This window comes from Ipomoea nil, unplaced genomic scaffold, assembly GCF_001879475.1.
Source record: "Ipomoea nil cultivar Tokyo-kokei standard unplaced genomic scaffold, Asagao_1.1 scaffold1834, whole genome shotgun sequence".
NCBI lineage: Eukaryota > Viridiplantae > Streptophyta > Magnoliopsida > Solanales > Convolvulaceae > Ipomoea > Ipomoea nil.
Genome location: NW_017618262.1, coordinates 2,606,004 through 2,620,714, shown reverse-complemented (window position 1 = coordinate 2,620,714; position 14,711 = coordinate 2,606,004). Strand labels below are relative to the sequence as shown.

Below are 14,711 nucleotides of genomic sequence, written 5' to 3'. Positions count from 1 at the left end.
TTACTATTATTTTTTATCAAACAAAATTGTTTTTACATCATTAAAGTTTCACACACACACATAATATATATATATATATATATATATATATATATATAATGAAACTTTAATTATTGCAATATTATAACACCCCCGATTTTCATGCCATTTTAAACTTAATTATGCAAGATAACTAACCACAAAAACATAAAGCATAGCACAGCGGAAGACTAATATATAAAGCCGGAAAACAGGGAGTGTTATGCCACGTTCACACCAACGTGAATGCACAGGCAAGAGGCACACAGGCCCAAAACACAATCTAATTAAACACAATCTAAACACAATCTAATATAGCCATGTCTAACGCGCTCGCCGACTACTCAGGACCTGAAAAGCACATAAAGAAATGGGACGACGCACGGTCAGCGAATAATGTTGGCAACCCATCAATATGCGTTAAATATCATACATAGATAGTATTATACAAAATCATTTTCGAAATGGAATAGTGTATATATCAGTTCAAAGCCAGAGATAGAGGTCAACCACAAAGACTCTATATCACTCACAACAAGGACAAGGGGAACACATCCTAAACACATTAAGACATGACAACAACAGCACAAGTACAACTCAAGGTGTATTCTACCATCACCCAGTAGAATACCACCCGACATGCTCAACAGGTAAGAATAGAGGAACACACATCGGCAACACATGCTTTCGTGACATTACTCATCACGAATATCATAATCCATCCTTATGCCCGGTTCCAACCTTATGGCTACCCCCAACCTTATAGCTAGTTCCAACCATTACCTCCAGGACACCTGTACATCCAAGTCCAACCTTATGCCTCCGGGAACCATCGTTCCCCTACCAAAAACCACCAACAATTTCCACCAATTCATGTACACGAGGGTACCGTTCACAACACACAGCCGAAGCCACCCAAAACACGTGAACCTAACACACAGGTCACAACTCCATAATCACGTCATGGCTACCACGAGGACCACTGTCGTACCTTGGTGACTAATGTCCCATTCCATTAATCGTGCAATCCAGGTACAGCCAATACACACATCATCATCATAGAAATCAATCAATGGATCACAATAAAGATATGAAACCACACTCAACAAGAAAGGATCACAATCCGACAACAACGATGATCGACACAAGTCATCACCCACAATAGGAAAGAACAAACCACACACGCTAGCAATTCAACACCGAACTAGCATGCTTATCAAACGGGTAAACCAAACATAGTTCCGAAGAGCATACAAGACTCAACATGGTTCAACGAATCACAAAGTTGAACACTTAGCACGATTCAAGACACCAAATCCTACATGGATTCTTACCATATAGTTCTAGACATACAAAACATCAAGAAGACACACAAAATCCCAACAAAAGAACATCGGGAAGTCAAAACATCAATTACCGAGTCAAAAGAATCACGGGGAACAAATCCCCAACAACCAACATATATGCACCTCGCGGGTGGGGCCACGGGTGGACCCCCACCCGAGGTTCCGCCCGCGGGAACCATATCCCACACCACTTGTACCCCGCGGGTGGGGCGGCAAGTGGACCCCTACCCCCGTTACGTCTACGGGTACATGTCCTGTACCAAAATAATCCCTTCGGGGATTTTCAACTCCAAGACCAAATTCACGTCCAAAACACCCAAAATCTCACAAAATACAACAATATGACTTGAATCAAAGGAATAGCCAAGCAATGACATACAAGAACCCTAATAACAAGCTCTAGATATGTATTTTCACAAGACAATGCATCAACACTCACATTTCATAGCAAAAATCACAAGTAGAATCCAAGAAATCATCATATAGGTAAGAAAATAGATTTTGTAAAGCATGGGTTACCTCTTGTAGCGTAAACCTTCACTTATTACACCTTTACAAGCTTTTAACAAGGCTCTCCTTCAACACCAACTTCAAGAACACACCAAAAGACAATAAAGATTTCATCTTTAGAAAAATACACCTTAAAAGATACCAAAAACACTAAAGGACCGAAGATCTTACCCTCCTATATGCTCAAGAGTGAGAAAGGTGGAATCTTGGAGACCAACTTAAAAGATCTTGGAATGCCCAAACTTGGCTTGAAGAAGAAGCTAGCTAAATTCTATAGAGAAGGGGGAACTTTTGTTTTGAGAGTGTTAGGGAAAGAATGAAAGATGACTCTAGGTTAGCTTGGGATACAATCATGAGGTGAAAGGTCTTCATTACCCTTACTAAGATGGAAAAGTGTAAGGATACAAGGGAACAATTCACAAAGCTTAGAGTACAACTCATTGGCATGGGTTGACTAGTCAATTACTAGTCCCTGACTATTAAATTTTCAGGATTTTAAGAATTAAACTATCAATTAAGCTTGGATTAATTACTTATTTAATCATTAAATGGAATTCGGATTTACAGGGTGTCACAAATATTTTTTAAAATGTATGAGAAGAGATCAAGTATATTGAGAATATATGGGATATTAAGTGTTAAATACACACATTGTGTATATTTTTTCCCACAATCTACGATCTAAGAAGTAACTGAGTTAACTGTGCAGGCCACATTGTGGGTATACTTAGTAATCAATTTGCATGCACACATTGGTCTCATTGCAAGCAACAAAGTCACAGAGAAGGAGATCAAAGTCGCATTCTCTACGGAGAAGGCGACATTGGTTTCCTTCTCTACGGAGAAGGCGACCGCGACCCTGGTCTCCTTCTCCATGACAAGCGATCGGTCGCCAGTCACTTTGTTGCCTAGAATTTTGCAGGAATCTCACCAGCGGGTTGTCAAAACCCTAATGACCTGTGATAGCAGGTTATTAACTGATTTTTGGGCTTCATTGCATCATAATAAACTGTTGAAATGTGTAATTGTACCTTTAAAAAGTTTAGGGGGGCTAAAAAAAGCATCTTCCCTTCTAGGGTTTCTCTAATTCTCTCTCATCTCAAGTTTCGACTGCTCTAATTCCATATGGTCGCCGCCTCCGTAAAGCAAGCAGAGGTGGCGTCCGATCGTCTTCCACTGTCGCCATCTCCACCGTAGGCAGCGTCCGCCTTCATTGTCTTTCATGCCTTCACCGTCTTCTCTTCCATTCCCTGCCTTCGCCAGTAGTTACGCCTGGCCCCTCCATCTCCAACGCTACCGGTCGTTACTCCCTTATTTTCGCAATGTTGTTTCCTTTTGCTTTGTTTTACTAGTTTTATTTTGTTTGCAGTTTCTGTGTTTTTCCTCTCGTTTACTTGACGGGTTATTTTTTCATAAAATGTGAAACGATAAAGCTGGTTATGCCGTATGTGAATCTCATCCTGAGTGACAAACATGACAATGAAAAAGAGACTCCTCTGAACTATGATATACAGTTCAGTCCGATGGAGATATAGGACGAAACTAATAGTCTAAAGGTCGAGTCTCAGTCTATTAGTTAGATACGCACACTCTTTCTTGTTTTTGTTCCAAAAAGTGAATGAAAAAGTAGTTTCAATTTGTCAATGGATAGAAGAATGGAAATAGATACTCATGTGATGTGTAAGATTATTCAACCAGCGTCAGTCTTGAATACGTTTGACCAGATCATTAAAGAAGCTTTAAGTTCTTCCAAAGAATTCAGCTTCAAATTTGTGAAACAGTCCGCGAATCAAGTTTTCTGTAGCATTGCTCGGAAAATTGTTTCTATGTCTGACTGTAAGAAATGTTTGACCATTCTATCGATCATATCATTATTGTAAACGTTTCAGCTTATGATTAATGAATTAGTTTTTTTATTTTCAAAAAAAAAAAAGTTAAGGGGGTAACTGACGTTTCAGCTAAAGTTCGAAAGGCTATTTAACCATTTTTATTAACTTTAATTTTTTTGTACTCCATATAATATATAACCACAGAGGCTAAACCTAGCCCCCCTCACAGCCACTGGTGAGGCTCAATCCCTGGTCATTCTTTCAACTTTTCACCTCTATGAACAGTTGAGCTGTCCATGCAGGTTATTAAACTGTATTATGATTTTACTTATGGGGTTGTATTCAACCATGACTTTTGTAGACTTTTAAATATTTTTAAAATGATAGATTTTAATAAACTTTTATTGACTTTCATAGAGTCTTTATAAACTTTTTAAAACTTTTTAAAAATATTTATAAACTTTTATCAACTTTTTTATTTTAAAAAGTCTATAAATTAAAAGTCATTGAAATTCTAAATTAAATACATCCTTACAAACTTTCAATGATTTTGATTCTTATCATTTATAAATTTCTTTAAAAACATGTTATAATATATCATAAAATTCTTCTTATTATATAGTTGCTCACCCACATCAGCATTATTATTTTTATCCATAGTATGGTGAGACTTATATGCTAATTACTTATATAGTATTAATAAGCATCAACAAAAAAAAAAAAAAAAAAAAACTATTTCATAAGAAATTCATAACAATTTTGAACACTAAAATTTATAGTAATAGAATTGTTCAAATAAAATATTTAAAAATATAATTACTAGTTCCATAAAATAAAAAATATAATACAATAATATATATATATATATATATATATATATATATATATATATTTCTTTAAAAACATGTTATAATATATCATAAAATTCTTCTTATTATATAGTTTCTCACCCACATCAGCATTATTATTTTTATCCATAGTATGGTGAGACTTATATGCTAATTACTTATATAGTATTAATAAGCATCAAAAAAAAAAAAAAAAAAAAAATCTATCATAAGAAATTCATAACAATTTTGAACACTAAAATTTATAGTAATAGAATTGTTCAAATAAAATATTTAAAAATATAATTACTAGTTCCATAAAATAAAAAATATAATACAATAATATATATATATATATATATATATATATATATATATATATATAATTATAATTATACTTGATATACTCCTAGGCATCAAGCAAAGAGTTGTTAGTAGTTCGCTATTCGTAGTGTTTGCTATTCGTAGTTGTTAGTAGTTCGCTATTCGTAGTGTTCGTAGAGTTGCAAACAACAACGAGGTGCAACTGTTTGCAGCCTCAAATTACTGTTGCGAATAGTAGTTCGCTATTCGTAGTAGTCTGTTGTTAAAAAAAATGTTACGAATATAAACAAAAAAAATAGAATAAAAATCAAAATATACAAGTATTTATATGAATATTATGAATTATATAGTAAAATTTGACGGTGATAGATGAAAAATTTGCTTTGTTCATGTATTTAGGGAGAAAAAAGTTCTTAGGGAAAGTTTAAAAGCCATGTAGAAAAGTGTTTAGATGTCAAGGATAAAAAGTTCATTGAAAAAAATAAAAAATATAAATATAAATTAAAAGCAATAATGAGTAAAAATAATATTATTTCAAAATTTTAGAGGAAGATTGTAAAGTTTAGGAGAGAGAAAAAATTGATAGAGTTTAGGTATGAAGAAAATATAGGACAATGAAGAAAAAATAATTTATTGAATTTAGGTATAAGGTTTATACAGTTTAAATTGGGAGAAAACAATATAGAGAGAAAAAACCTTCAGAGTTGGTAGAAAGAAAATTTTGAAATCTTGGGATTGAGAGTTGGATTTCAACTATAAGGAAAAGTCTACAAAAGTCTTAAAATTAAAAAGTCTACACAAATTCATAACTTTTTGAATATCGTGTGACTTTTAAAAAACTCTTTAAAAGTCTTAATCGAATACCACCAGACTTTAAAAAACTTTTTTAAAATATTGATTGAATACCGTCTGACTTTTAAAGACTCCCTAAAAGTTTGAATTGAATACCTCCAAACTTTTTAAGTTCATAACAACCTTTAAAAGTTTATGAAAGTCAAGATTGAATACACCCCTTAGTACATGATTATTTTAATAATTTAATTTTTTCTTCTTAATAACTTTTGGTTTTATTATTTTATTTGCAAAGCAGAGAATTGGCAACACGGTTACCTAAATTTTCCGTCTTCAATAACAACACATAATAATTCGTGTTTTTCCCTACACAAAATTGTTAAAATCAAGTTCTCTAAAGATGTATGGTGGCAATTTTGTCAAATCAAATTTATTCTTTTATTTTCAAGGAGTGTTTAAAAAAAAAAGATGCCAAAAAAAAATTAATTAAAAAATAATATTCTTAAATTAAAAAAAAAAAAAAAAAAAACTCCCCTAGAATAAATTTTTCTTCAAATTAAACAAAAAAAGGTACTCCATCTGTCTCATTTTGTTCTGTTTACTACTCATTGGTCAAATCAACTCTTACTTCATTGTTTATTTTCTTTAGTAATTTTTTTTTTTTTTGTGTTTAATAGTATTTTTTTAATAAGTTTATAAATACATAAATTTTATATTTTTTTGAAAGGATATAAAAAGTTTTAATAGTAATTTTAATAAGTTTATAAATACATAAATTTTATATTTTTTTGAAAGGATGTAAAAAGTTTTATATATTAATATTAAATTTAATATTATAAAAAATTAAATAAAAATAATCTCTTTAAACGTAACGCTCGTTAACCAAATTAAATCAGATAAACAAAGTTTTCAAAAAAATTAAAATCAGATAAATAAGATGTTAGGAGGGAATATAAAATTTAGTAATTTTAATTTCATGAAATTTATTTTTCATGCAAATAAAATGGCGCCTAAAATATTACAAGAGAGAGTAATCTACACTAGTATATAACACGACAAGTTCGTCAATCTTTTTTTTATTCCTAAACGAACTCTATCTCTCTTTCTCTCTTTCTCTCTTTCTCTCTTTCTCTCTTTCTCTCCTCGTAAACCTTTTCCCATCTCTTTCGAGTCCTAACCATGTCAGACAACATTCTCGTTACCGACCAAGATCTTCCGAAAGATATCGTCGAAGAGATGGAGGTTGACGACAACGACGCTGACGCTAAGGAGACTGGGGAAGAGACAACTAACGACGACAGCAACGAACTAGAGTTCCGCACGCCGGAGTCGGAGAAGAACAAGATTCCAGTGATCGAGAACTGCCCTCCGCCGCCGGAGAAACCGAGGAAGACGAGGTTTGGTAGGGCTGATTCGCCGGAGCCGGAGCCGGAGATGGAGACGGTGATGGAGATGTTTGATTCATGCACGACGGAGGATTCCGAGATGGATGGACCAGATGGTAGGTTTTCGTTGAAGAAGAGACTCTTTGTTGATACCCCACCAGTCAACGATAAGAAAGAGTAGGAAGTTGATTTTACGTGTTTGTCCCTGTAAACAGGGATAACTTGTAATAGGAGGAGGGGTAGATCAGGCTAGGTGGGTTGTGGGGCCATGTGTGTACCATGTGTGAACATGTCTAGGGAGGAATTGAAGAAATTTACAAACAAAAATTGGGTGGAATTGAATAAAATCTTGTTTGATTATATTGGAGATATGTGGATCTATATGCTTGAGAACAATACTTGATTTTTTCTTCAACTTCAACATATAATCTGATGTTTCCAATCTTAAATTAGTCCTGGTAACCAACTTAATTGGTTGGCCTGAGTAATCGTACACTCTTGTCCCTTAAGAGGGGTTATGAATTCGAATCATCTCTTTTATGAAAAAATCGATCTTCAAACCATCTCTTGTATGAAAAAACCGATCTGACCAGCACTTTCGGGTGCATGTGAGGGATCGAGCAATTAGTTTAGCTCTAATTGTTAGGTGTTGGCTTTGATGATTGAATCCAACATCTTATCATCAAAACTTATTGCTATGCAAATATTAAAAAATAAAATTAGGCATTCACCACTGATAAGCGTTTGATCTTGACACTTCATTGGTTATACTGGTGAAGTTTGGGAAGAATGACTAGGGATCGAGTCTCACCAGCTATAGTGTGGGAGCTGTGGTTATATTGGTGAAGTTTGGGAAGAATGACTAGGGATCGAGTCTCACCAGTTATAGTGTGAGAGCAACCTCTCAAAGTGAAGGCCGGGTTCCTTGTGCGTAGTAAGTAAAGGTCTAGTACACCCAAAGGTCGAGTCTAGTCTCTGTAGTTCAGCTGAGTTACCATGATTTACATCCTTCCAAATGTTTTGTTGAGTGGGGCTTGGATTCAACCTTTTGAGAAGAAGAACTAACTAAATCTAAGAAGAAGAACTAACTAAATCTTTCCTTCACTTTTTTCCCAAATGCATGACCTTTAGAAGGTGTGTTTCAACCCAATATTAAAGAATATATATAAGGTATATATACTTGATGCTATTAAAGGGATGACAAACAAAGATTATAATTGCACGATCAAACATGTTTACAGGGGAGCGAAAACTTAATATTTGTTAAATATGTTTTTATTGATATGCTTGAAAGGTTAATATAATCAAGACTTCATCCCAATATTTTTGTTACGAATTGAAATACATTTTCAATTTAACCCTTAGACCTTAGTACAGCTTCAATGAAAAATGATATCAATCCTTACAAATAATTGGTACCAAAATATAATGATCCTCAACTATGGACATTTTTAAAAATTTTAACCTCGACTTTCAAGTCAATCATAATGCATAATTGGTTCCTAACTATCTATTTTGTTTCAAATGATCTACCACCGTATATACGAAACTTGGTCGGCGGCTTGTAAGGGATATTCTTTATCTAGTCTAATTCAACTAAGTAAATCATATGAAACCTAATGTGTGTGTGGGGGGGGGGGGGGGGAGATTACCAGTACAAGAAGGTCGGAGGAGATTTTGGGGCTGGAAAATTGAAGCCTCGTATCGTTCAGATGAGGGTAAGCCCTAGCAATCAATTCTGTCGAATTTCCTTCGCACCAGCATTGTTGGGTAGTCAGTACAGGCAGGTGGTTTATTTTAGCTAGTTTCCTACTCGATTCCGCTTACAGCTATTCAGTAAATGGTTCCATCGACAAACATTAATGGAGCCAAACCCAGGAACTGTATTAGGATGACGGAATATGGGGCTATTTAAGAGAAAAGACAATAATAATAAAGAGTAAGGTGGGAAAACCATAGCGAGGCAGAGAAGCCAGAGAAGGCTACGCGGCTGGCAAGCATCGGCTGCGATTATGATTTTAGGGTTCGCGAACGGAGAGATTGAGAGAAAGGCGCTCAAAAACAAAGTTTTGGTGGGAATTAGATTTTAATGAAATTAGACATCAATAGTTAGTGTAACAACATCTTTCGTACCAATAGCGGGAATATACTTTTAAAATAAATACAAAATTAAAATTTCGTCACTAAATCATAAACTTTTAGCTAGAGTAATTTTTAACCCTCATAAAAAACTATGCAAATAATACATTTAGTTAGGGGTGACCACGGTTCGGTTCAAATAGGAGATTCGAATCGGAACCGTGCACTGTACAATCGGAACCGGAATCGAACCGTTCATACGGTTCCGGTCCGATTCCAAATCGAAAAAAAAAAAATTGATGGCTGCAGGCCGTAGGCCTACAGCATATTGCCTCTCTGCCGCATTGGGCAGTGGGCAGTGGCGCAAAGACCAAACTTTGGTATTTGCCTCTTTGGCCTTTGGTCTCACGTTTTTTTGTTTTTTTTTTTTAAATTTTTATTTTTAAATCCGGTTAGAATTGGCGATTCTAACCGGAGCCGCCAGTTCATAAACCAGAACCAGAACCGTACTATAAGGTCCCGGTTCCAGTTTGGCCATTTGCGAAACCAGAACCGCAGTCACCCCTACATTTAGTGAGGAATTTTTCTACCCGTCACTAATTTTTTGTCAATAAAAATTATTTTTCTTGTAGTGAATATTAAAATTGTAATAATATGATCCACTCATTTGAATAAATAATTAACTAACATTTTTTTAGTTTCAGAACTTTATTGACTCTTATTAAGTGTGTAGATATCATTATTATTATAAAGGGCATTTTAGTTTTTATCCACTTCTTCCATTTCAATTCCTAACAATTCTATTACTGTCCACTAAACATTGAAATTTGAATTTTCACTTATTCTTTTCCCACAAAAATTACAATTCATTTCCCTCTGAAATTTGAATTTTCACTTATTCTTTTCTCACAAAAATTACAATTCATTTCCCTCTGAAATTTGAATATTCACTTATTCTTTTTCCACAAAAATTACAATTCATTTCCCTCGTACTTTACTCCTTCCAATGAAACGCCACCATATTATTCAATGATTAAAAGTCAAAGTTGCCTTGAATAGTTGTTGAAAGCATTGTAATATATTTGAAATTTTGCTATTATATTACTATTTGTATTTAAAAAATTTATAAAATCAGACTTAGCTTGGAGATCCTAATTAGATTACATTGTTCTCAAAAGGTTGAATCCTTAATCCCAAGAGCCTTCACACTATGATCCGACAGAGCATTTAGAAGGATATAAATCTTAATAATTCAATTAAATATAGAGATTAAACCTTTACTTACAACGCACAAGGAGCCTCTCACTTTGAGAAATTGCTCTCAAAGTGTCGCTGGTAAGAATCTAATCAAATTACAAGTGATACTCCATTGCTGGCCCGCGGTATGAAGGCCGCCTAAGTAATTACCAAATTCAATGCAAAGTAAAAGTGGATGCATGTTAATGTCAAATTGTACGCATTTGGTAATTTGCCAAAAAATGGATTTTTCAATTTCTAATTTGGTAAATTTAAATATAATAAATTTTAAGCCATATTGGGAACATATCATTTTGATTGGGAACACGTAAGACGAAGTCCATGGATAACCATTAACCTTCTTCTAATCCAAAAGTTCGGATAGAAATTGTATGTAACCCGATATTCAGCCGAATTCACTTAACATCATTTTTTATTTTTTATTTTGGATAAAATACAAACAATTCACCGAATTATTTAAAAAATAATAGTTAAGTCATTCGAATTTGAATAACCTTTAAATAAGTTATTGAATTTGAAAAAAAAAAAAAGAACAATTAATATTTTTAACATGTTAAATCTTACTTTATTATTATTTAATTTATTATTATTATTATTATTATTATTATTATTATTATATTATGGGTTGCATTCACATGCAAACTACCTTAAAATACAAACATGCGGACAAAAAATAACCATTAGATTTGCTAAGATGAACGGATTAGATGCATTCCCTCAATGGGCACACGGATTGCTAACTTATAATATAACACACGCATACATAATTAAAAACTACCATAAATAATCAATAAAATCCTGTACATCCAACTTAAAAAACCAACGACCCGGATGAATCCACACTGTTTGTATTTTAAGCACTGTTTGTATCAGAATAGAATCCATTATATTATTATTATTATTATTATTATTATTATTATTATTATTATTATTATTATTATTATTATTATTATCCGTCGAGATATTAATATATTTTAAAGTAATTATAATCAAAATAGTTTTGTCGAGATCTAATTTATTATTATTATTATTTTTAAATAGTAGGTTCAACGAATAAATAAATAAATCAGATCTTGACAAGACAAAACTAAGTTATTTATAATCACTTTAAAATATATTACTCCCTCCGTCTTATTTTATGTGTCGGGTTCAGTTAATGAGGTTTGACGGAAATTATTTACAAATTAAATTTAAAATTAGTATGTAAAATTTATATATTTAGAAACTACATTAAAAGTAATATTAAGTATTAAACAAAAAAAAAACAAAAAAATTCAAATTTAAAAATTAAAAAAAAATGCTAATAGAAATAAGTAATGACGAAAGAGTTGGTTTGACTAATGAATCGTAAGTTGACAGATAAAATGAGACGGGGAGAGTACTATACATGTGGATAATAATAATAATAATAATAATAATAATAATAATAATAATAATAATAATAATAATAACATTTGGCAATTCTTTTTTTTTTTTGAGTACTAAAACATTTGACAATCCAATCAGCAAAAACTTGAAGTTAACTGTTAAAAATGTTAATTGCTCTTTTTTTCCGGATTCATTGGCTTATTTAGGGGTTATTCAAGTTCGATGGTTTAGTTGTTGTTTTTCAAATAGTTTAGTGATTTTTTCTTTTGAATGTTACTGACTCTATTACAATTTAGTATTTGTTCATACATACTTTTTCAACCTACTGAAGCGCAAAGAGTCAATGCCCTTACATTGGAGTTCGAACTTGAAACCTCTCATTTAAGGGGCAGTGGCTTATTTATACCGTACTTTATCTTTCTTTCCTTTTTTTTTTTTTTTTTTTTTTTTTGGATAGTGACACATGGATTATATTAATGGTAAATGATTACTTCTATTTTTAAAAGAATTTTAAAAAATGAAAGAATAAATATTGTGTGAGACTAATTTACATTAGACGACCATGTAATCAGGCCCGTATTTTGGGCTGTGCAAGCTGGGCTACCGCACAGGGCCCCAAAGTTTAGAGGGGCCCCAAATTTTAGAAGCTCAATATTTTATTTTTACCTAATTAGTTTAGAAATAAAAATTAAAAGTTTTTAATTAAACTTAAAAAACTTTATAAAGAAATGGTAGGAACATGTATTTATTGTATTTTAAGACCTTTGAGGTCTAAGGTTCAAAACTTGTGCACACTATTATTATTCCATAATATGTCTATTTTTACCTGTGCGTTGCACGGAAAAGATTTGTTATAATCTTAAAATTATAACAACGAATATTATATAGTGCAATTGATGAAATCTTAAAATTATAACAACGAATATTATATAGTGCAATTGATGAAATGAGTTGTATCGATTATGTTTTTTTTTTATGTTATCCTTGCTTGAATTCGAGCAAATAATTGCTCAATTATTCGTGCAGTGTACGTGCATGCACGGATATTTTTTTGTTATATATTTAGATAATAAAATTACGATATTAGTTTTATAGATTTTAATTTAAGTAGGGCCTTATTTATTTATCCGAACAGGGCCACAAAAATCTAAAAACCGGTGGTCCATAATCATAATTTTTATTGATTTGGAAGGGGAAACCCAAGGATTTACAGAATATTAAGAATTAAGAACATGATTATGATTACATTACCGTGTAATCATAAATTAATTGCATAATTGTGCATTTTTTTCCTATCCACAAAGAAAATTAATTTTCTAAATTCAACCAATTACAAATTACAGAGATTCAGAGAATACAGACCCAAAAAATCGAGGCAAAAGGGATATAATAATAAAGTACTAAAAATAAAAACAAAAACAAAAACAAAACCCACGATTGTATCGGAGACTGACAAAATACAAAAAAATGATAAAATTCAATAATAATTCATGCAATGGAGTTCACATCCCATCACATGTAAACGTCGCAATAGCTATTATCAAACCCCTTGGAAGAGAAGAAAACCACCAGACTACAAATGACCTTAAGTTTCCGGTGACCGGACTTCCAAACTCCGACCTTCAACCTCACCTTCGAATACACCCGGAGCTCCAGCTCCACGTTCCCGTTGGTCCTCTCCACCTTGAAATCCCTCGCCACGTTCGCGTTCACGGCCACGTCTTTCGCCGGGAGGGACAAGTCGAGGTGGGTCACGTTCCGGTGCGGCTGGAGAAACGGGTCGGCGCCGTGGTCGGCGATCAGCTGGTCGTCGTAAAAGAGCTGCGCCTCTATGGCGTCGTAGTAAACGGCGGCGTGGGTGTTGGGGTTGAAGGCTTCCAGGGTGAAGTTGAAGGTGGCGGTGAGGCGGTTGTTGGACGTCAGGGTGTAGTTCTGAATGGTGGCGTTCTCGACGGCGTAAACCAGCCGCCGTGGCCGTATCACCAGCCAGGCGATGAGGATGGCTAGGCCCACCACCACAATCACACCCAGCAAGAATATTGCGATGCACGTGAGGGGTTTGAACCTCCGTGGCCGCCGGGCAGTTACGGCGGAGGACGGTGGTGCCATTTTGATAGTATTACTATTAGCTCCGATCTCATTGTGTTGTATATATATAAAGTAAAAGTAGCAGGGCAGCTGGGAATGGAATAGTTTCTTCGTGAAGTAAAGATTTTTTTTTTATTCTTTTTATTTTTATTATTTTTTAAATTTAAATTTAAAAATAATAGTGGGAAATATATAATATGAGAATTATATTGAAGAATATAACTCATGTATAATCCCTAGCTAAGCTAAAAATAGATAACAGAGTTGCAGAAAACCAGATTTCAATGGAATGATCACAACAAACAAATGCTTAATTAAATAGCTTTTTGGTTTCTTGCATGGAACTCAAGAGATCTTAAAAAGTTCTAAGTTTTATTTTTTAAAACAAAATTTGGGTAATATTTTATTTCATTTTAAAATATGGAGATAAAGGGAGAGTGGGAGACAGACAATCTAGCCGGGAGGAGTAAAGGTACATGAAGTATATGAAAATCATGAATTGATCGACTACAGATGTATATATATTTATCGACTAAGGATGAAGAAACCTCTTCAGGAAGACATATACAGCTAAGTAAGCTATGTTGTTAGGGTAGCCCGGGGTAGGGAGTATACAATACCATTTCTCCACAGTTCATATATATATATATATATATATATATATATATATATATATATAGTGTTGTCCCCAGAAGAATTATTCTAAAATTTTATATTCGTTTGTTTAAGTTGTTCTTTAGTCTATTACATCGTAACGTACACACCAAACTCCGTGCATGCACACACATACTAAAAGTTTATATTTGTTTATTTAAGTTGTTATGTGGGTGGTCTATGGTGTGTCCATTTTGCTGTGTAACTATATACTATTTGGTTGGGAATTTTGGA

At 33.2% G+C, this 14,711-nt stretch overlaps 2 protein-coding genes across 2 annotated transcripts; one reads left to right on the top strand and one right to left on the bottom strand.

The window, feature by feature from the left end:
* The first annotated feature begins 6,751 nt into the window (after window positions 1–6,751).
* LOC109192932 lies at window positions 6,752–7,364 on the top strand. The gene has a single exon (XM_019343646.1). The coding sequence runs from the start codon at window positions 6,826–6,828 to the stop codon at window positions 7,210–7,212; it is 387 nt and encodes a 128-aa protein (XP_019199191.1). The 5' UTR covers window positions 6,752–6,825; the 3' UTR covers window positions 7,213–7,364.
* Window positions 7,365–13,247: 5,883 nt separating this feature from the next.
* Window positions 13,248–13,844, bottom strand: LOC109192840 (uncharacterized protein At1g08160-like). The gene has a single exon (XM_019343541.1). The coding sequence runs from the start codon at window positions 13,842–13,844 to the stop codon at window positions 13,248–13,250; it is 597 nt and encodes a 198-aa protein (XP_019199086.1).
* Window positions 13,845–14,711: the final 867 nt, after the last annotated feature.

What these genes read in the sequence shown, in the direction of transcription:
- LOC109192932 (XM_019343646.1), top strand. Translation starts at nt 6,826, where the DNA reads ATGTCAGACAACATTCTCGTTACCGACCAAGATCTTCCGAAAGATATC.
- LOC109192840 (XM_019343541.1), bottom strand. Translation starts at nt 13,844, where the DNA reads ATGGCACCACCGTCCTCCGCCGTAACTGCCCGGCGGCCACGGAGGTTC.